We start from the raw sequence: 23827 nt of genomic DNA, 5'->3' as shown, positions 1-23827 counted from the left end.
GCATGCTAGTAATTTGCTTATCATGCTAGAAACGTTATCAACATTTATCTAATCTATCAAAATTTTCAAATTTCAGGCTTTTACAACTGCTTTAAACTCTCTGGATAAGCTTTCTAAAGCCAATCTAAAGTTGGTCTTGACTAACATTTTTTTTTTCCCTGCTCCATTACACTGGAAAATGCATATAAGTAAAATGGTTTGCAAATGGCATTTCATTAATGAGATTTTTCTTTACAGGTGGTGTTGATGTCTTAATGAAGATTTGCAGTATAACAAATAAAATAATCAAAACGGCTTTCATGCTGAAGGTTTATTGTTAGTTTATATTAGTCAAACACAGTCAGTGGCATTTTAGCAGAGAAAATATGCAACATATTCTGATTAATACAGTCCAATTAATACAGTTAATTAATAAGTTTAATACATTTTAATTGTTGTTTTGTCATGTAATTAAGATTAAGGTGTTATTTCAAATAATCTTTGACATTTATACTTAATAGACCTTTGTTATTTCATCGCTTTTAGTTTGTCATACCTGCCAACATTTCCAATAATATAGTGTTCTCCTGTTTTTTTTTTTTGTTTTTTTTTTTCACTCTTCCTCCCACTCCCAATTTACAACTTATTCTGATAACTGCATGATCTCTTGCATCCACACTTTGCTAATCAGAATATATAAGACTCCCAGATAGGTTGAGGGTGATTGTGCCTGTGCATTCTGTATTGGTACTTAATGTTCGATTGTGTGTATTTTGTACAGTTAAATGAGTTCACAAATTAAAACATTTTGCATGCTTAAAACACTATATTATTAGCATAGTGTTGGAAGTCGTGGGTGTAAAGAAAAAAGAAATTAATGCTAGCTTGTTATTATTTCAATGCTATTTGTAGAACAATTCAACAAAATGATATTGGGAACACTTTTTCTCTCTGGTTCCCTCGTGGCAATCTTTTATTCTCTACTGGACAATGATTTCCAGCTGACTGGTGACCTGCCTCACTGTAGGGCAGTCCAGACACGCTATCAGCACCTTCTTCCCAGAAGACCAAGGGGTGATCGTGTTTGTAAATTGCACAGTGCCACCAGGTGCGATCTGACTGCAAATGGAAATGGATATAGTTGTATATGAATAAAAAATACTGAATGTCAGTAACACACTAGTTAAAAGCAAACTGATCCCTAAACACGAAAAAAAAAAAAAATCTTACCAGTAAGAGCAGTAAAAATTCTTAACAATGAGTTAACAATGTAAACAATGTCGACAGAATAGTATTACATCTACTAATAAACATAGTTAACAAATTCATTATCAAATCATATGCCACTGCTCTGTTAGTATCACTGTAGCACAAAAATCTCCAAGAATGTGCCCTGTTTCTTAGAATTGACTCAGTAAAGAGTGTCACTGTTTGCACATCTCTCTGTAGATCTATTGATGTCTTGTAGCCTGTTGAGTGTCTTATTGTGTGTTTAGTCATCTACAGTATTCACTTACTGACAATGAAAATCTATGGAATGGAAAAATAAATATGAAAGAGGTTATTCCATCTTACTCGTATGTTTTCATTTTGGTCATAATCAATCCAGGGCTTTCTAGGCGCAGCTGAATGTTTTTCAGAACGAAGTTAAAGGGATTTCGGAATGACACGATGACCATGAAATCCCGGCCGACCTGGGGTGTTCCAGTCACCTGTGGATCATTCATAATGACTGTTAATGAACAAAAAAGATCAAATGCATCACACATGTTGTGATGCAAGGGGTCTCTATGGTAATAAAGGACATATACCTTAATTGTGAGTTCAGGAGGACGGAGAGCGACAACTCTGGTTGTCGTAAGGCTCGTGCCGGTTTCCTGAATGCGTCCATATGCCACAAAGAGCAGGTTGGACTGTTCCACCCGGTAAGGCATGTATTCTGAAGCTGTGACATCAAACATCACTTGCGTAGCTGTAAAATGATTTTCAGAAATTAAGCTACGCAATCTAAAATGCATGTGCTCTAAACCTACAACAAACTTGTAAAGTCAGGCTCACTTTTCCAGGGATCCACAGATGCAGTTTTGCTTTCAATCTTAAAGATTGAGCTGGTAACGCCGGTGTAGTACACCACACAGCCAGTGATGGTGACATCAAGGGTGCAGTTTTGGCCGGTCTGGTTCTTAATGTTCAGCGTCAGCTTGAAGTTTTCACCTATGTTGATGGTGTCGGTCTGGAGCTCGATTTCCACACCTGTTTTAGCGGGTGGCGTGTAATCCCTGGCAGGAACACCACGATTCTCTGCCATTTGCATGGCCCGCTTATCCATGTCACTGCCTGGAGTCAGGAAGAAGATCGAAGAATGACAGGGAAAAGGATAGGGCATGTGTGTGAACATCCATGCCCAGGTGTTTTTGGACCAAATGAAGCTTACCTTCCGGGTATTTGTAGGTAGAAGTGATGTCCTCATAGTTATTACTGTTCACTCCTTTGGTGAGAATGAGCTTTCCAACACTTGTGGTGTCCACAGAGATTATATTTTTATTTCCTAACTTATCAGACTTATAGTAAACCACATCACTGTTCACCTGGAGACAGAATTTGCAATTTGCTGCTGAGATTTTGTAAACTAAAGAAGTGGTGAGTAAACATCAAGGAGAAATGACACATTTCTTACCTCTGCAAAGACAAACCTGGCATCAAATGGATAACTGAGCTCTCCCTCTTTAATGGCAATGACAGACGTTGGGCCGCATCGATAAAGACCTGAATGAGTGAGCAAAATCATTTTTAATGTGTTTCATTTAGCATTACAGAATGTGAATGGTATAGAATTACCATCTAATAATGTCAAGGAACTCTTCTATTGTATCACCAGTACAATTTTATAAATGATCCACATTTATAGGTTACACTGTGTTTCAAATGCATAAGTTTAGAGGAGATGCCGATAGAGCAGAGATGCCAAAACCCCAATCCTCAGACATCCCTCAAATCACCAAGCAGATGGAGGGTCTAAATGTAGGCCTTTAAAAGTCTAGCATACTATATCAAGGTCTTGGTGATTTCTATGAACAGGGTTCAAAACATGGCTTGAATGAAAAGATAAAGTATCAGTTGAAGGAGATTATGAACTCTGAAAATTTTTGTTCGGCCAAATATAAATATTTTTAATATTTTATCCCAGTTACCCCAATTGGTGAGACACCCAAGTCCATTTTAAAGTTTTCTTCAGACTTGTGATACAGAAACTCACAATTGCAAGAAAGAGAATTCTGACAATTAATTCTCAATCTGACTTTTTTCTTGCAACTGCAAGTTTACAGTATATCTTGCAGCTCTGAGAAAAGAAGTCAGAATTAGGAGAGAGAGAAAAAAGACTGTGAAATATAAACTCACATTTGCGAGCTAGTTATCGGAATCAGGTGTGTTAAACAAGAGAAACTTGCAAAATATGCAGTGCGGGGGGTTGCGAGGACCAGGATTAAGAACTGCTGCTTAAGAGGAAAAACAGTGTATACTGAAGATGTGGAGGATCATACCATCACTGGTCTCTTGAGGTGTGCCGTCAACCACCTGCCAGCCAGAATATTTTTCAGGCAGATCAGGCCTCCTCATGTACACCTCATTCCAGCTGTGGTAGTTCCTGTGAAATACAGTGTTATTGTCACTAAACAGCATTTAACCATCATTACCTATCAGACTGTGTATGCTTTGTGTATCTCACCAGACTGAATCTCTTGATAGGCTTCTGTTTATTGTCCCATCTTCGTCCAGTACAAGGTCAGTCTTCAGGTTGCCCGAGTTGTCGTGAGCAGAGGAGTAATTGGTGATGACTCGTGAGGGCATCCCAAGACAACGCAAAACTAGGGGTATCATCACAGTGCCATGGTCATGCCAAAGTCTTTTTACCAAAGTTCTAAATAACCTGAATTTCAGAATCGGTAATGAACATGCTGTCGCTATACTCACAGGTGTTCAGCACACCGGCATACACCCAGCACTGTGCAAAGCACACAGGCAAACCATTGTCTTTGGCATATTTGAGCAGGATTTCAGGACTTCCTGTCCAGGCAGTGGGTGCTGTGCCAATGGAGTAATCATCACTCCAGTTGCCAACCAGGACACCATCGTCATCTTGGGAGTTCATCTGAAAATATACCACCAAAAACCCTACATATATACTATGAAAACTGATAGGTTGCCGTGATTTTGCAGAGTAGGATATGTTCCTTGATCAACATCTTTTGATGATCCTGAATCAACATGACTGTCCAACCCAATCCCTACCAATAATTTATTCCTAAAATCAGAGGGAAATGATAGCTGATTGACAAGGGTGTAGAAGCTCCTAATCTTGATTGTAAGCCTAAAACAGATATTTCCTGAAAAGTTATAACTCAGTTCTAATTGGTTGATTGGAATGTTATTGTTTTTTTGCTTGTCATAGCTCTTTCTCCACCACTGATGGAACTTTCTGGATTTCTAAGTTTTCAATTGTATACAGCAGGTGGCGCTATTGCAATTTTCTGATACAGTACTGAATGTCTGGATGAAAATAAGATGAAGGAGCAGCAGATAGAAGTGATAGCATATGTAAGCAGGTGCATACTGTGGCGAGTCGGCTTTGCCCAGTTTCGGTCTGCTAAATAGTAAGGCGTGGCCAGCTGACTTCAATCACAGGTAATCAGGCAAATATAAAAGTGGTAGTTTTCACCGTTGCAGTGGTCACGGCAGCGCTCGTGTGAATCTTCCTCGTTTGAAGACCGACGAGTGTAAAGACCATCGACTCTACCTGCGCGACTCCACCGAGCAAGTACACCGACAGGGCACTGGTATTGCTTTTTTCCCCTCTCTTCGGGTACCTTAATTAGTTCTCAAATACTTATTTCGGTCGCTTGTAGTCACTATGTGCTTTCTGATCTCTACTATCACTACTAACACTCTAGAGAGCATGCAATTTACATTGCAGGAAGGCCTATCCAACAAATCTACGGCCTGTCCATCTGACATTTACTACTGCACTCTCTATTCCAGTTGGTCGCTGGAACTGCCAGTCTGCTGTTAACAAAGCTGACTTCATTTCATCTATCGCTACTCATTCCGGTCTCAACCTCATGGCACTGACTGAGACTTAAATCAAACCTGAAGACAGTGCCACTCCCGCAGCCCTCTCCACTAATTTCACTTGTTCCCACACTCCTCATACGACTGGGAGGGGGGGAGGTACCAGTCTCCTTTTATCAAAAAAATGGAAATTTGATCTTCAGCCATCACCTACAGGTACTGGTTCATTTGAATCACATGCCATTACTGTAACCCACCCTGTTAAAATCCACTTTGTGGTCATTTATCGCCCTCCAGGTCAATTGGGAAACTTCTTGGAGGAGTTGGATGTGCTGTGATCAAACTTTCCTGAAGATGGTACTCCTCTGGTACTGCTTGGAGACTTCAACATCCACCTAGATAAACCCCAGGCTGCTGACTTCAAAACTCTGCTCGCCTCATTTGATCTCAAGCATGTACAGCGACACACAAATCAGCCAACCAACTGGACCTCATCTACATGCGCTTTTGCTCCGTGGACAACTCTTCAGTTGCTCTACTGAACACCTCAGAACACTTCCTCATTACTGCTAACCTGGCACTTACTTCTGAAGTGGCACACACTCCAACGCAGGTCACCATTCGATGGAACCTATGCTTATTCTCTCCATCTCGCCTATCTTCTGCGGTTTCATCTTCGCTTCCTATACTCTCTCAGTTTTCAGCTCTGGACACGAACAGTGCTATTGAAACTCTTTGCTCTACTTTAACCTCTTGCTTGGAAAACTTTTGCCCACTGTCGTTGAGACCAGCATGCACCACCCCATCTGCCCCCTGGCTGTCCGAGGTTCTCCTCGAACATCGCTCTAAACTCAGGGCTGCAGAGAGGAAATGGCATAAATCAAGAAACTCTACCGACCTCAGTGTGTATCAGTCTCTCCTCTCTTTCTTCTCTGCAAATGTCTTCACTGCTAAAACATCCTACTACCACAACAAAATGAACAGCTGTTGTAACGCTCGGACACTCTTCAAAACTTTCTCTTCTCTTCTTAATCCACCTCCACCCCCTCCTCCATCGAATCTTACAGCGGATGACTTCGCAGTTTTCTTCACAAATTAGACAAGAACCGTCAGTGACCAATTCTCCACACCGCAGACTGAGGATAACTCCACAGTGTCTGATGCACACTCTTTCTCCTCCTTCTCTCCACTCTCAGAGATGGATTTTCTTCCGTCATACCTTTGCTTACTCACATTATCAATTCCTCTCTTCACTCTGCCCTCAGCATTTAAGCAGGCTCGGGTAAGCCCACTGCTTAAGAAACCATCTGTAAATCCAGCACTTCTAGAAAGCTATAGACCGGTATCTGTTCTGCAATTCATTGCAAAGACACTTGAGGGAGCTGTGTTCAACCAGCATTCTATGTTCCTTGTACAGATCAACCTACTGGACACCAACCAATCTGGCTCCAAAGTGGCCACTCAACTGAGACTGCCCTGCTACAGGGCCTTACTGAAGCCCTGCAACTGGCAAGAGCAGCTTCAAAATCCTCAGTACTCATACATACTCATACAACATTAGGAAGATTTGACCCTTCCTATCAGAGGAAGCCACCCAACTTCTTGTCCAAGCTCTTGTTCTCTCCAGACTGGAGTATTGTAACTCTCGCCTGGCGGGCCTTCCTGCATGTACTATGAAGCCTCTGCAATTGATCCAGAATGCAGCAGCGAGGGTTGTCTTCAATGAGTCCAAAAAAGCTCACGTTACTCCTCTCCTCATCAGGTTACACTGGCTACCAGTAGCCGCTCGCATCAAATTCAAGGTACTAACACTTGCCAACAAGACAACCACTGGCACGGCACCAACATACCTAAACTCACTGGTTAAATCTTATGTGCCCTCCAGAAGTTTGCGCTCGGCAAGTGAACAACGCCTTGTGGTGCCATCCCAAAATAGGTCAAAATCACTCTCACGGTCCTTTTCCTGGAGGTGGAATGGAATGACCTCCCAATCTCAATTCGTACAGCGGAGTCTATACTCATTTTCAAGAAACAACTAAAGACTTATCTTTTTCACCAGCACCAACTAATACTAGCACTTCTATCTATTGCAGTGGTTCTCAAACTTGTCCTGGCGTACCCCCTGCCTTGCACATTTTGTGTGTCTCCCTCATCTATCACACCTGATTCAACTCAGTAGCTCATTAGTGGAGACTGCAAGACCTGGCTGTGTCTCTGGGAGACATAAATGTGCATTGCTTGGTTACTTCATGCAGAAGTTTGAGAATCCCTGATCTATTGTAAAGTCATGCAGTGTGTAACTTCCTGTCGCCATTCCATGATGTAATTAGAACACAGCAGCCATCGAATGCTACCCCAGATAATTGTCCAGTGTAAAAATAATGGTGATCCGATGACTTTGAAAATAATGCAGTGTGAACACGGCATTCATTGTTGAGGAACCAGTGCATCTGTTGAGTACTGTTAAAATCAGGTACTCTAAGACTATTATACAAGTTGCATTGGAATTGAGCTATGTTTTGATCTGAATTGGATGTCTTTGAGAAAAATGTTGTTGTTGTTTTATTATTTTATAATTTTTTTATAAATGGAACTTGCCCAGGAATGCATGAAGCTAGAATGAAACCACTTTTGTTTCAACGCAGAGGCTACTTTCTTTTTTAACATATTGCATTTTCAGATATTCATGCAAAATATTAAATCATACCAGAGCTGATCCCTGCCGAACTAATTCAATGGCATTTCCACGGTACAGCAGTGGTACTTTGCCGGCATCTAGAATGAAAAGACAGGCATCCAGAATCCCCTCTTCAAACTACAGGAAACAATATAAAATGTTAGATGAAGGTATCAGGTTGAATAATCCACCATAAAAGTTAGAACATTTGTTTTCTTTGTAAAGAAATATCTCCAGAAATCTACTGACCTGGCCATAGTTCCATGAACGGGGGGCTATATTGTTGAATTCTCCATTGTAGATAATGCCCACATCATTCATCACATACTCCTGTCTGTCGGAATCTCCGGGCATATACACCACATCCGCTGTGTACCAACATATGAGATACATGCATTATGACATATTCATAAATTCGTAGGGCTTGTTGCCATCTTTACAAGTGATGTCAGTACGCAAAACAGAATGTTATACTTGTACTCACCGGGATCCCAAGGATTGAACAGCACATAGAAATCAGTGTCAGGGTTCTTTGGAGTGCGCTGTTTTCCAACATTAGTGATTACTGTTACAAAAGTGCTGAAGCGGCCAATGATGCAGCCAGCGTCAGGTGTTATGCCCACTGTCACATCATTGTCTTGCGTTTCAACCACGCGACCCTTCCAGCGCCCATTACGTCTCCCTTGTCCAATGGACTCAATGATGTGGGTGCCATTGTTTTCATCCGGTGAACTGCCTGTGAGGACAGATACAGTATATTCCAGTTTTGAAGGATATTTCACCCGAATTTAAATTCTGTCATCATTTTATGATGACTTTTCTTCCATTGTGGAACAGAAAATTATGATGAACATGAAGCTGACATCGAGCATGAATTAAATGGTACTACAACAATAATTTAGTTTTTTGTAATTATTATCTGTTATGTAGGCTCCTCCACAGCTTTTGTCAGGTTCAGTACTAACTTGATCTTTTGCTAACTCCTTCCCCTCCACCGATGGAACTTTATAAATCAAAACTGCCTGATCTGACAACATAAAATGGTTAAGGACTGTGAAGCTTTGGGGGTATAGATGGTTTGATGATCGATCTGAATCCGATCCAGAAGTAGTCTTTGACAAAAGCATCATTTTGTTCAAAATTGTACTTTTTTAAATAAAAAGTGTCCACATTCAAGTGGTTTTCACTCAATATCCTGTTAATCTTGAGTACCTATAGAGTAGTACTGCATCCTTCATAACTCCAAAAAGTCTTTAGTTTTATAATATTTATAAGAGAAAAATAGTCTGCACTGTTTTTTTCCCGGAAAAACACGAGCGCCTGGAGGCGTGACGTGTGGGCGGAGCTAAAGAATCACGAGCGCGAGTAGGCTTTTGCGTTGAGAGCGTCTGGAAGCTGTGACACAGATCCAGAGGCTGAAATTTAACAAGAGCATCAGCAACGACGTATTGAAACTGTATATATTTGCTAAGCAGTTTTGGAAAATGACTAAGTTCCACTTTATGTCGTCTTTTTTTTTTTTTTTTTTTTTTTTAAGCTGTACATGTGGAAAGTGCAGTTTGATGACAACATCGCATGTTGTTTACTTGATGTGCTTATGAACCGATAGCTAAGTTAACAACACAGAGATATTTGAAGCAGTTTTACTCACCGCTTGCGGTTTCAACACACGATCGTGACCCTTTTTCGTTGGGACTGCATTATACTTAAGAAATAAACAATATGCAAATCCGGCATAAAACTGGGCCTTGTTTGTAAAACAAGCATCTTCGAAATGCAGGGAACAAACAAAAACACTTGCACAACTCCGTTGATGCTCTGTAAAAATAAACTCTATCCACTGGCCCCTTAATGCTGTTTTTTTTTTTTTTTTTTTTTTTAATCTGTGCAGGGTTGTCTTGCCCTGGCAACCAAAAACACAATTCTTTTGTGACATTTCGGTCTCGCTCTGGTCAGTGAATGTCTCTGCTCTGCTATACGGGAGCGCGCGCTCTTCCGGCAGAAGTGCCTCAGGACCCATATAAGGAAATTCCACTCCATCTAATGTCACACAGACCCATACTCGAAAAAAACTTTCAGAAACTTGTGACAAACCATAAGTCCGTTGTTCCAAAAATACTCCTTCAAACGTACAACTTAATTTTTGAAACTTTGTCCATGTTTAGCATGGGAATCCAACTCTTTAACCGTGTAAAAAACTCAGTATGCATGAAATAGCATTTCACCCCCCCTTTAAAAAAAATAAAAATAAAAACGGTCAGGGAAAAGGTTAAAATGATAGGACACCCAAAATGGCTTTATTTCTAGTCTTTATTTAGTAACCTGTATGACTTATTTTCTTCTTTTAAAAGACCCTTTAAAACTGGCACTTTCTATTCTATTTCTGCACTAAATACTTTTTAATTATTATAAAAACCTTACCCTGTAACACTTGCACTCTCCATTCTATTTCTATTCTATATGCTTGTTTTCTTTTTATTATAAAAACCTTGTCCCGCTAACACTGGCAATCTCTATTGTATTTCTATTCTGTATACTTGTTTTCTTTTTATTTATTATAAAAACCTGACCCTCTATCACTAGTTCTATATATTCTATATCTATTCAATTTACTTATTTTCTTTTTATTTATTATAAAAACTTGACCCTCTAACACTGTTTTTTTCTTTTTATTGATTATAAAAAACACGACTTACATTCTCTATTCTATTTCAATTCTCACTACTGGTTTTCTTTATTTTTATTATAAAAATAATAATCTGAGCCCTGACCCCAGCACTCCCTATACTATTTCTATTCTATCTAGTAGTTTTATCTTTATTTATTACAAAAATATTGACCCTCTAAACACTAGCAATTTATATTGTATTTCTATTCTATTTAATTGTTTTCATTATATTAATTATACAAACCTTGACCATCTAACACTGGCAATCTATATTGTATTTCTATTCTATCTACTAGTTTTCTTTTTATTTATTATAAAAATCTTGACCCTCAAACACTAGCTCTTGTCATTCTATTTTTTTCTATCTACTTGTTTTCTTGTTATTTACCATACAACACTTAACACTTACATCCTCTATTCTATTTCTATTCTATTTACTTGTTTACATTTCTTTGTTTTTATAATAATAGTAACCTGACCCTCTAACACTAAAAAGAAAACTGCTACGTGTACTGCGTTAGACCTGGGATTTGTCACAGGGTTGTTGCTCTTTAGTTGCTTTGATTGTTTTTATTGTCATCATTTGAAAGTCACTTTGGATAAATGTAATGTAAATGTAAATGAGATGTTCTGAAAGATCTGCTCACCAATCATGAACTCCAGCTGCACATTGTCCTGCTGCTCATTGAAGGGTTGGTCAAAGCTGATGATGATAAAGAATTCTTTATTCCTGCGCACAATGAGGTTGGTGTTCTTGTACCTGCTGGTGTTGTGTGCATTATTGTTGTCTGCCACAAGCATATCAACACCCAGCACGGAGAGAGCTTGGGTTGCTGAAAAAAAGACAAAAAACTTAAATGATAATTTGAACACAAACATTATTAGTCAGGTCAAATAGTTTCAGAACAATTTAAAAAAAATATTCTTCTAACAAGTGTTTACCAATACTTAAAGTACTTTTCTAAACTCTTAACACAGTAACACATCACTAAATTTTCTGGCCAAAACCACATTTTGTTAAATATCTTGGCATCATATTATCTAAAACTGAATGAGTCATTACTTTATAGACTTTATGTACAAAATAAAAAAATTGGGTCCTCTATGCACAAATTCAATTGATTGAAATTGCTCTCCAGTGGGTGGTGGTTGGATGTGAATGGTTGCTGATGCCAGTGATCAACAAAAATTACAACATACATGGCCTTTGGTTAGGCAATCTTGTTTCCATCACAGGATAAAAAAGTAAAAACTGTTAACTTTTTATCTCACAATTTGGACTTATATTCTTAAGATTTTGAGTTTACATGAAATAAAAGTCACAATTCCCCTCCACTTTTTATATTCCATGGCAGAAATAAGCTTGCATATGTTCCACATGTGTAAGAGAGAAAAACAAACAAACATAAAAAATATACAGTCCAGCACACAATCTTATACCCTTCCTTAACTCTTCTTCTCCATTACCTAACGTCTTCTGATCAAACTACTCCTCTCCCTCCTTCCACTATTCCTCTTCCCTTCCCAGGCATTATTTTTCTCTCTTTGATTCTTTGTGTTGTTCTTCATCCACAAATCCAATTCAAAGAGGTGTTCTTTACTCTATGTTGATGTAATGGTAAAAGCATCTACACCTGACTATACCTCCAACTGAGACTGGATTCAGCTATTTCTAAATATTTTTGTGATCTGTTACTTACAAATGCTTATCAGTTGTTACAATATTTAATATAGAGATATTTTTTATATTTTTGAGTTGCTGTTGTTGCAGAAGTAGAGGCTTTTCACTATATTTAAAGTTTTGAACATTAGGTCTTTATTTCTGTCATGCTGTGTTTAAGCATTTGTAAAAAAAAAAAAAAGATAAGAACGATCTATGATTTTGGTATGGGGTAAGCTTGTGGGAAAATAAAATGTAAGCATTTTAGAAACATGTTAATTTACTGAATATTGTGTGAAAACAACATGAATTGTGTTAAAGGTAGGGTCACAACAGACTGATGTTGTGCTAATTGTGTTTTTGAAAATGTGACTACAGATTTGACAAAATGGTGATCTATGGAAAAAATGACACTTTGTTCATTTTGAAACACTTGTTTCATGAATTCCAGTTGAATATAAATGAATAGGACTTTACTTGGTGCTCTGGGTCCTGCGCCTTTAAAAGCTTCAAAGACAGGTGGGTGATACGCCTCGTAGTTTGATTTGGAAAACTTGATACGGCCGATTAGGGATCTCCAGAACTTAGTGTTACCGGACATGATGTACACAAGATGTCTTGACGTTTGCCTGGAAGACAGATCATGCTAATGTTAGACTTTTAAATACAGAGACTTTACATTTGGCATGAGACATACATCTGGAGATTTGTGATAGCTGCAGAGGAAAGGATAGACTTCCGTGAATGAAAAAAAAAAAAGGTAAAAGTTGTGACATTTGCCAAGTATAGTAACCCATACCTAGAACTGGTGCTCTGCATTTAACCCATCCAAGTGCACACACACAGCAGTGAGAAGTGAACACACACCCAGAGCAGTGGGCTCCTATATATAATGCAACTGGGGTTCAGTGCCTTGCTCGAGGGCACTTCAGCCATAAGTATTGAGAGTGGAAGAGAGCACTGTTCATTCACTCCCCACCACCTACAACTCCTGCCAACACCGAGACTTGAACCTTCGGGTAACTAGTCCAAGTCTCTAACCATCAGGCCACGGCTGCTCCCAAACCACACAGTGGGATTTGAACCCATGCACCAGAGAGACTGGAGCCTAAATCCTAAAACCAGCGCCTTAGACCACTCACCATTTTAAACATTAGAAATGTCTTTACTGCCCCTTTTGGATAATTTAATGCACCTTGCTGAAAATTAATACAAACGTTTTGTCCCTTTATGTAAGACAAATACAAATGAATTGTTTAATAATCTAAAATAAAAAATAAAAAAAATGTCACCATTCTACAAATTAACATCATGGAGCCTACTGTACATACACTTGGCCACAATTGACTAATTTGCTCTAGCAAATCATTTTGGTTGAACTGAAATGAGGAAACAAATGAGTAAATCATGGCCACAAATTAAAAAGCTGTTTGAACATATACAAAGATTTTATTTCAATGTGAGAGAATTATGCAAACAAATAGTTAAAAACTACACAGTTAAAATTGAAAACAAAGTTTTAAAAATGTAAATCTAAACTCAGAAATTTCAGAAAGCGTCATAAACAGTGCTGAACTCACGGTCTCTGTAGAAGTGGAGATGGTCTGCTGAGAAGTTCTAGACAGAGGAGCCCCATTCTGATTAATATATGCTCAGGACTTCCTCTTCCACTGGAGAAAAACACCAGAGCAAGTCAAGATGATCCCAAGATCAGGTCAGTCTGACACACACACACACACACACACACATCTGTGACCTCACTTCTGATTCTTGATGACAGCAGCATATTTCAGACCATCACTGGCATGGCAAACATCAAACACACATTCAATAAAATGCCCAAAATATAACTTTTTATTGGGCGAAAAAAATCATCATAAAGTTCCCAAGTGCTGTTTTAACTTAGACAATTTATAAGAGGTTTCATGTTTCAGTCTAAAGATTATCTGAAAGGCCCTTCAAGAACATACACACTCTTTTCTGACTGAAATCAATAGGGAAGCTGAAAATCCATGCTGATGAAATATCATACCTCAGATAAAGTGACTTCTCAGAATATTGCTAATATAAAAAAATGAAATGGGACTTACTAATAAAATAATGACAGTCTAGAATCAATGTTTCTGTAATACAACTAATCAGACCTGTTCATATTAATCTAAATGCAGACCAACACAACGTAAAAGTGTGATATGATTGTAAAGAGGACCAGTTGAGACTACTTTGAGTGCAATTTGACTAGACTGAAAAGAAAATGGTAATGTCATAACTGGTGCCCAGACAGCAAGCAATTTCGGCCCAGAACCCGCCTACATCTGTGGGCCAGATCTGGGCCGAAATTGCTTGCTGTCTGGGTAGTAGCTGTCAAACCTGAAATATGACAAATATTAAACTAGTTTTCAGCAGGGTTTGTGAGACACTGTTCTTAGTATCACAAATATACCTCATTATTTCAGAGTTAAGTTACATAGAAATATCTTGACCTGTTGAATATCTTTGAGGGCATGTCAATAAAGCCGTGGTAGAAAATATGGGGAACTGAAACTCGTGTTTGGCCCAAATGACAAGTTAACTTGCTCTGACTTTCAATTTCAGTAGAAATTCAGAAGAAATTAAAACAACAACAACAAAAACTGCCAAGCACATTTTCTATTTCTATTTTTACACATTAGAGTTTTTCTCATTAACTTTGGTGCATTTTTCAAAACAGAAATGAAATTCTCAAAACTACTTGTACAACCTCCTCATCATCTAGTCATTTATACACATCATAAAACCAGTTTCTCATTCTTTTGAACAAGTTGTGATTGCTTTTGTACTTTCATGAAATTGATTATGCACATTTATCTGCGGTTTCCTACATTATCAGTTGCTAATTTCATCTTGCTCAAAATGTATTATTCAGTCTTCTGTGCAATAGTCTCATGAATCTTCAGTTGGAAAGTTTATAGTCTATAGACAGAGGACAATACAAGAGTTACACATTCAGAAAATGGACTTATTTCATCTTTGTGCTCATATTTCTTTTTCCTTTTCTATATCACAATGACATTGTAAAGGTTTTTTTTTTTTTGGCCAGACCACTAGTAAACGTGTAACTGGCAATTCAATCCATTCTATTTCAGTCAATACCCCACATACAGTAATGTGTAAATGTGTACTTTTGAAATGATTATATGGCATACATAAGCATATGGCATACTGTTCAATCCCTTAACTTTCATCCAAAATGTTGCCATAGTTTACATCAGAACATCCCTCCAGAGTACACTGTTATATTGACAACATGACTAAGCAATTTGACTGTCTTATCCGTACACAATGACACAAGGACTTGTCATTCGATGGCACTGACATGTTCATTGACACAGATATTTGTTTTTGAGAGATGAACTAAGTATTTTGAGCAAGAGACTGGCTTTTGCAGGTAATCCATGGTGTTTTGCCATTTGTATGAGTTGTCTTGAGAAATGCAATTACTGTTTTGCAAATCTCAAGGATAATTCGAGAAATGTAAAGCAACTGAGAAAAACTGTCACATCATGGCCACGTCTTCGGCCCTTGGCCAGGTTGAAGCCAGCTTCATCCACAAACACAAGGATGTAAGGGGTCTTGTTTCCTTCAAATGCCATTATTCTCTACAATAGCGTAAAAAAAGGTCAGGTCACTAAACATACTGTTTGATTGGTCATCTAAAATGTATGAAACTCCTCCTCCGTTAGTCAAGTTCTAGTTTCACTGTCAATTTCTGTAATAAATTTATCAAATTTTCCAAGGATTCTTATATGGTATTCAGGCTATTATGTTCTTGTCTGATTTTGACATTTGAACAGACTATTGTGCATGTGATGATTTATACAATGAAATGACGCTGACAAGTTTTGTAACGAACAACCATTAGACTGAGAATCAACAATCGGTTTAGATCAACAAAATCTATTCACTTGGAAATTGTGCTAAATGTAATCTACCTGTACTTAATCATTTGCAAAGATGTACTGAGACATTGAGACATGTACTTAGACATTTGCAATTTGATTAAATGAATGAGAAAATCAATTCTGTTGTGAACTATTGCCAAGTGGTTTGGAGGTTTGTCCAATATATTCATTGTGTCTTGCATGCATGTGGCAGTCTAATCCAAGCACTGCATTATTCATAACTTGTGTGTAGTCTACATGCACATCCCATTCACATCTAGTTCGAACCAACCGCACATTTATGTGATTGTTGTTATTATACTTTTCACATTTTACTATAATAGAAAAGTCATCCGAATTGTGAATCAACACACAAATATCTGATTTATCTTTATCTGAAAATATTTAGTCTAAACAAACAAATATGTGCAGTTTAAACAGACGAGCCTCTGGATGCTTGTTTGGCTATTTTAGTTGTATGTGGTCGTTAATCCTGGAATGAGATTTGGACTTCAGATTTGCTTTATTTTATGGCTCTGTTCATTTCGATCGAGAATAGAGGAGCTTGTTCTCTGCTAATGACTTAGTTTATGTTTTGTTAATTAATTATTAAATTAATTAATGAACCATTACATTTTTGGACATGTATTTATTTATATATATAAAAAAATGCCTATTGTTGTTAAGTACATTTTATGAAGTACATTTTACGAGACTGACTTTTTTTCCTGGAATCATACACAATGTGCATAAAGCAGTCAGGCTTTCACCTAAAGGCGTTGAATTATGCCATTTAAATTTAAATGTAAAGTTAATTACAAAATAAATATAACTGTAATCTGTTACAGTTACTGAGAAAAAAAAGGTAATTAAATGACAGTTACTTATGAAAATGTTAACGATTTCAAAGGGGGTTATTTTCTGGATATTTTCACACAGATACGGTTTTGATTTATTTCTTTCCCAAACTGCACTAACTGCTCTAAAATATAACACACCAATGTTTGAGGAGTTTAGGACACATGCTGATTTAATAACTGTTGTACCATTTCAGTTTGTGTATATGTTTTATTTTATAAGATTGACTTTTTTTCCCCCCAAGCCATTTTTAGATGCCAGTGTTTCCTGTCATGGATATGCAAAGATTTGATTTAAAATCTGTTAAATTTAGCCTACTTATGATTTCTAATCTGTATTTAACCTCAGAAAAAAAAAAGCAGCTAAAGTCTGAATTTGTGGTGGCTGTTATAAAATGAGATGATTAGGCCTATAAATATTTTGTGTATTTTTAAGTATTTTGAAAGTCTGACAGTAATTAGTGTCGAGTCCTACTGTAAGATTTAATTTGTCCGCTTTAAATGTTTCACAATGATAAATAGTTGAACACATTAATTAGAAATTCAAAAATGTATTCAAAATGCAATCAGTTACATTAAGAAACACTGGCTGTCATCTGGCGTTAGTTTGAGGAATAGCCCGCGAAAATAACAACAGTTTGAGTGAAATGTTTGTCATTTATTTATTTACTTATTTTCAAACACCTGAGTTCAGAACATTATTCGGGATTTATTTTCCTTCAAGCTAAAATTCAATCCATAGCAGTTCAGCATCTAAAAGGAAAATCCGATTCCTCCAACCAGGAGGCGGCAGTACCATTTTTTAAAAGAATATAAATTTCAAGTTGAGAGAGAGAATGAGATAAGACGGTGTCTGATTGGCTGATATCTGTGTCGTGGGCGGAGTTGGATGATCTGACAGATGATTGACAGCTTGCGGTAGGATTATGGCTGCCGTGATCAAACTACTCTCGCCCTGGAGATTTAACCGAGTCGCCCGGTAAGAGAGATCTTATTAGATCTTATTAATCTCCAGTATTGTTCTGGACATCATGTTGTGCTTCGCAATAGAAACTCCTGTACCTTGTGTTTACCTTGAGCTTGCATTGACCTTTACCCTACATCACGGTGTCTGTCAGAGCCTCACCTCTCACACACTTTCACTGGGACACCGAACTGTAACATATTTCTGATTTGTGTCCAGAGCGAGTAAAGTTGCGTGTGCTCAGCTGCACCGATCTGCTGCAGTTATGGGAGCTTCAGTAGAAGAATTTAACGCGGCCAAAGAAAAGCTGGGAGCTCTGAAGAAGGATCCAGGGAATGAAGTCAAACTCAAGGTCTATGCACTCTTCAAACAGGTGAGACGAGCAATAACCAGTGCTGGGGAGGAACTTGTTACATTTAACACAGTTAAATACAAATGTAACTGTAACAGCTACTGAGAAAGAAACAAACAAACCTACAGGTGAGGTAATTTTGAAAATGTTAAAAATAACATCTCATGCATTCATTTTGTGAAATTTTATTTTTATGTCCTATTGGGGTTTATGTATATGCTTTATTTTTTAAGATTAACTTATATATATATATATATATATATATATATATATATAGATAGATAGATAGATAGATAGATAGATAGATATATCTATATATATTTTTTAGAAAAGTAATCAAAGGGATCATATCTAATCAGTTACCCTGTTGAAATAGTTACACTACACTAGTTATTACTTTTTAAATGGGGTAACTTGTAATTTACAACCACTTAGATTTAAAAAATTAAATCTCAATATTTTCAAGGATTTTATCGATGACAATAATTAGACGATATTTTGCTGTGTGTTATGGTGCTGGTCTCTTAAACTTTAAATGTGAAATTAAAACGACCAGTAGGTGGCAGCATTTGTTGTCGAAATAATGCGAAAGCAAGCAATTTGTGGTCTAAAACGTTAAGTCTCTTAATTAAGCACTCTTCGTAGTTGCGGTGTTTTGAAAGGTCTTTGTAAAATACTTGATCATGTCAAATTGCATATAATATGATATAAAAATATGATATAATTGCAGACGATATATATCGCGCTTGCTCTTGGAACAAAAAGTATTCTGCCATATGTTTGCCATATGTTTGGATTTGATTTCTTCATTGTTTTAAATTTCTTATGAAGTTAGTCTGCCGTTCCGTAAAATTTGTAAAGAAATAAATGCTTTTATCTAGCAGGAATGCATTAAATTGATTAAACTTTTTCAATATTAAATTTTACATTTTAAGTTGTAATAATATTTTACAATATTACTAATTTTACTGTATTTTTTATTAAATTAATGCCGCCTTGGTGAGCAGAAGAGACTTATTTCAATTACAGATTTTTGTTGACCCCATCTACAATGCCAGATTGTCCTTAATTATCTTAATTATGATGCACTTCTGTTTTGTAAATGATCAGGCCACACAAGGACCCTGCAACACCCCCAAACCCAGCATGCTGGACTTTGTGAATAAAGCCAAATGGGACGCATGGAAGAGTCTTGGCTCCGTGTCACAGGTATTTTTCATTAAAATTTTTGATAATATATTTATTTTTCACAAAAGAGTGAATATATATATATATATATATATATATAAAAAGGGTCTTTTTTATGTTTGGCTAAAGGTTTTATTTTCAAATCTGTAATTAAATTCCAAAATAATTTTAGAAAGATCTAATTTGAATAAAAATGTAATTTTATTACACTTTATATTAAGTGTCCCTAATACCTTTCTACTTGCATAGTAACTAAATGTGTACGTAGTATGTAACCAGACTTTTAATTTTCCTTGTAAGTTTACGATCATCTAATATTTTATTAATCTAATATGCATTTTATTCATCTTTAATGCATGTCATATTTTACTTCATTTCAGCTTTATTTAAATAGCTGAAAACAGTTTGGATTTGATAATAATGGGCCACAGGGTTTCATTTAGGTCTCAGGACAAGGTTCAGGCTTTAATCTAATAAAGAGTGAGCATGTACCGAGCACAGTGTATGTGTCCAGCATACATCAGTGTTTAATGTGGTGATGTGTCTGTGTTAGGAAGAGGCCAGGCAGCAGTATGTGGATCTCATCTCGTCTCTGGTGGGAACAGAGGCTCCTGCGGTGGCAAAGCAGCCCACGGGGAGCACAAAGGGCTTCGAGTCCCTGCTGGTCACCACGGAGGACAACATCACCACCATCCGGCTCAACAGACCCGAGAAAAAGAACGCCATCACGGTGGAGGTGAAGACCTTAATTTGGATAATGTTTTTTGTTTTTTGACATCTTGAAGGCTCAAAACTAATAGTTTTGTAGGATTTCAGTTGTGTAGGACCTTGGTCAGTTTTAAATAGATATTTGACTAGAGAATGCCAAGACTGACACAGACTGTAAGCCAATGTCATTTTAGAATCAGTATTAATTTTTAATGGTTTTATTCTTATTTTAATTCTAATAAGTTTTAGCAAGTAAGTCATATGTATTTGCCTTTATTATTTATTTATTTTTTTTAACTAATCGTCCGGTTTTGATTTTTTTTTTATTACCGATAGAAATTATTTGCATGTTTATGTGCCCGATAACCGATATGCAGAACCAGTGTTTATGAAGCATTTAAAGAGCATCAACCACATCACCCCACTGAGTGAACAGCAATATGAAAGTGGCTTCACAAGACTAATGATGGAACAAATTTACAAAAGAGAGAGAATTAAATTCAACATGCGCTCATTCATGGCTGTATTATTTAACTCATGTAAAGACACGTCTTTATTGAGACTGGACTTGATGGATTATTTATCATGACTCTGTGAGTTGGTCTCTATTTCTTAGAGCCAAGCTGCATAAACTACATATCAGGCATTTATGTAATAATGCATCTAATTTGTGCATAACTGCACATTAACTGCACGTTATGTTAAATAAAGTTTACTAATTCCAGCAAATCAATTACCGGCACGCCGTTGTTGTTGTCTCGTCTCCCCTCAGATGCACTGCAATGGCGATCCTTTGCACAATTCTCAAAACACCCACAAGATGACACGTTTATCTGTGAATCTGATATCGGATTATGGTAAAATAGTTAAATATCGGGGAAAATATCGGTAAATCGATATATCGGCCGATCTCTAGTTTTAATTTTAGTACTTCATTTTTCTATTTTTGTTTAATTTAAGCTTAATTTGAAACAAAAACTTTAAAGAGACCTTCATTTTTAGTTTACAGTAGCAACACTGATGCATAGACATTTTTAGAAGATATTCTTTCATGTTTTTGCATCCTCTAGATGTACAATGAGCTAATCGAAGCTTTGGATCTGGCTGGCAAAGACGATTCTGTCATCACAGTGATAACGGGTGAAGTACTCTGCTTTACCTTTTCAGTGTTTGCAGATATTCCTCTGTAGATCAGTGTGCTTATCCTCTTTTTTAATGTCTCTGAAGGTAGTGGAGATTATTACTGCAGCGGAAACGACCTGAACAACTTCACAAAGATCCCTGAGGGTGGAGTAGAGAAGATGGCTAAAGATGCTGGGGAGTTGCTGAAGTAAAGTCCATTTTGCTTGAATCTAAACCAGTTTATAGTGTTTTTGAGGTTGATGAGAAGTTATGATGGATGTATGCCTGCTTGTGTTGTTTTAGGAGGTACGTAAAGGCATACATTGACTTCCCCAAACCTCTGATTGGAGTCGTAAACGGACCGGCGGTGGGGGTCTCAGTCACTCTGCTGGGACTTTTTGATGTTGTTTATGCCACAGAGAAGGTGGGCTGCTTTCCTACAGCATATCAGTGATCCATCATGTCTGTCTGTTTAATTATATCTATATATCTGCATGTGTTTTGGCTTTATGTTCCTTTTGTTTTGTGTGTAGGCGACGTTTCATACACCCTTCAGTCAGCTGGGTCAGAGCCCAGAGGGCTGCTCTTCATATCTTTTCCCCAAAATTATGGGTGCAGCAAAGGTATGAACATCAACTGAAATTTGAGATTAATCCGTTTACTACAACAACAAAACAATCACAGTACAATTTATTTATTTATTAATATGCTAACGGCACTAATATACATACAGTGGACTACATGATATTGGGAAAAAAAATCTAATTTTCTTTTTTTTTGTAGAGCATGAAAATTTGGCCAGAACTTTTGTGATTTGTATAATAACATGACTATAAAATGATGATGATGATGATAATATTAATAATAATAATAAATATTTGCTTTATTATTAATGTTAATATAAAAAATATTACACAAAATAAATATTTCAATATTTCACCATAAATTTAGTATTTAAAAAAAAAATAATAATAAAGTAAACAATTTTATTTTATAATACAACTGAGAGTTACTAACAATACTAATATTTACAGCTGTCTTAATTGCTTCATTTTCAAATGTTAAACCCTCAAGCTTTTATTTTGGAGGACAACAGCACTTTTTAATGTTTCTTCTAGATCGATTGCTTTGTTCCAAAACAGGGATTAAAATGTTGCCTTTTATTCTTTTAATTCTTTAATTCTTCTAAGTGTTAATGCAAGTCACGTGTGAGTAAACTGTCCTCTCACTGGTCAAAGCAACCAATGTCAAATTGGAGGAAAGCATTTGGGGAAACCTGTTTAATAACAGTCATTAATATGTTTGGTGGCACAGAAATGGCACACTTGGCCTTCAGCTCTGGGAATATTTTTTCTCAGATATGTTCTTTCGAGTCTGTTTGTCGTCTCTGTTCAGGCGAGTGAGATGCTGTTGTTTAATAAGAAGCTGACGGCCGCACAGGCCTGTGAAGTGGGTCTGGTGACCGAGGTCTTTCCAGAAAGCTCTTTCCAGTCCGAGGTGTGGACCAGACTGAAGGCCTATGCCAAACTGCCCAAGAACGTAAGTGCTCCGGCTGCTTGAATTATGACGTGCTAGTGTTAAAAAAGAGAGAAATATTATCACATTTCCAGGTAAAAGGATCTTGAAAACAAATGCTTCTCCTTGTCATTTTCTCGTACCTCTTCAGTCTCTGGCTCTGTCGAAGCAGCTGATCCGCTCGGTGGAGAAAGAGAAACTTCACGCCGTGAACGACGCAGAGGTGGAGAGACTGGTGGAGCGCTGGCTCTCGGATGAATGCATGGAGGCCATCATGAGCTTCTTCCAGGCCAAGTCTAAACTTTAAGAAGAGCCCATGGAGCCATTCAACATCTCCCTAAATAACCTTTCTCTTCTCACGCAATAGATTTTCTAGTTAACCCTTTATACTACAAACGACAGGAAGAATTACCCAACTCATCTAAACAGTGGATTGTATAGGATTCGTATAGCATTAGCTGATGTATACATAACATGAGACATTTATTTAATCATTCTGTCATAACAGTTTAATAAGACGACCACGTAATATAGTGTTTTGCAACAAAATGAACCGTCCGTTCCATTTACTGTACCAGATGTGCACTTAGTAGGTTGTATCACTCAGTGCCTTACTAATGTTAATGCACTTGTGTACTGATATCTGAGGGCCAAAAATCAGATGTATCAAGACATTAAATAATTTGTAGTCTTGAAATTTTGTCCTGAATACAGTTTTAATACCTACTCAACCTGTGAGTGTCTAGTTTTATATAACACACACACACACACACACACACACACACAGATATAAATGTATATTCAGTGCTGATACATGTAATCTGGATTATATAGTCAGATTCCAAAAATACGTTATTAGATTATTTTCCTATAATCTAAATAAACCTATAATTATTTTCTTACGTTACAAGATTATCCTATTTAAATCAATCTGATCAACAAGTTTAATACAAAGTAATCAAAAAGTAATCTGATTATATCACCTGTCCAAATGTAATGGATTATGTGACTATCTGCAATGTTTGTCCTGCAGTAATCTCCAGCACTGTCAGTATTACGATCTGAAATCACTGGTGGTCATTACAGAGCAAATGCAGCAGATGGCAGAGCACACCAGAGAAAAGGCAGTGAATTTTTTTTTTTTTTTTTT

At 37.1% G+C, this 23827-nt stretch overlaps 2 protein-coding genes across 2 annotated transcripts; one reads left to right on the top strand and one right to left on the bottom strand.

Annotated features, from left to right (window-relative positions):
- Window positions 1-297: 297 nt before the first annotated feature.
- On the bottom strand, window positions 298-13653 carry LOC113042740 (coagulation factor XIII A chain-like). The gene is made up of 15 exons (XM_026201755.1): window positions 13632-13653; window positions 12529-12680; window positions 11039-11224; window positions 8208-8459; window positions 7973-8091; window positions 7754-7861; window positions 3952-4129; window positions 3707-3845; window positions 3522-3625; window positions 2657-2745; window positions 2414-2567; window positions 2038-2316; window positions 1791-1951; window positions 1555-1691; window positions 298-1098 (listed from the first exon to the last, which is right to left on the bottom strand). Exons 2-15 carry the CDS (start codon window positions 12650-12652, stop codon window positions 960-962), a joined length of 2169 nt encoding a protein of 722 aa, XP_026057540.1. The 5' UTR covers window positions 12653-12680; window positions 13632-13653; the 3' UTR covers window positions 298-959.
- A 4001-nt stretch (window positions 13654-17654) lies between these two features.
- Window positions 17655-23408, top strand: eci2 (enoyl-CoA delta isomerase 2). The gene is made up of 10 exons (XM_026200861.1): window positions 17655-17807; window positions 18012-18165; window positions 19255-19353; window positions 19886-20068; window positions 21111-21180; window positions 21268-21370; window positions 21466-21586; window positions 21696-21785; window positions 22558-22701; window positions 22829-23408. The coding sequence occupies exons 1-10, from the start codon at window positions 17755-17757 to the stop codon at window positions 22982-22984; spliced, it is 1173 nt and encodes a 390-aa protein (XP_026056646.1). The 5' UTR covers window positions 17655-17754; the 3' UTR covers window positions 22985-23408.
- The last annotated feature ends 419 nt before the right edge of the window (window positions 23409-23827 follow it).

Source organism: Carassius auratus, chromosome 24 (assembly GCF_003368295.1).
Source record: "Carassius auratus strain Wakin chromosome 24, ASM336829v1, whole genome shotgun sequence".
Taxonomy (NCBI): Eukaryota; Metazoa; Chordata; class Actinopteri; order Cypriniformes; family Cyprinidae; genus Carassius; species Carassius auratus.
Note: the sequence above shows the minus strand (reverse complement) of the source record. Positions and strands in the feature narration are given on the sequence as shown.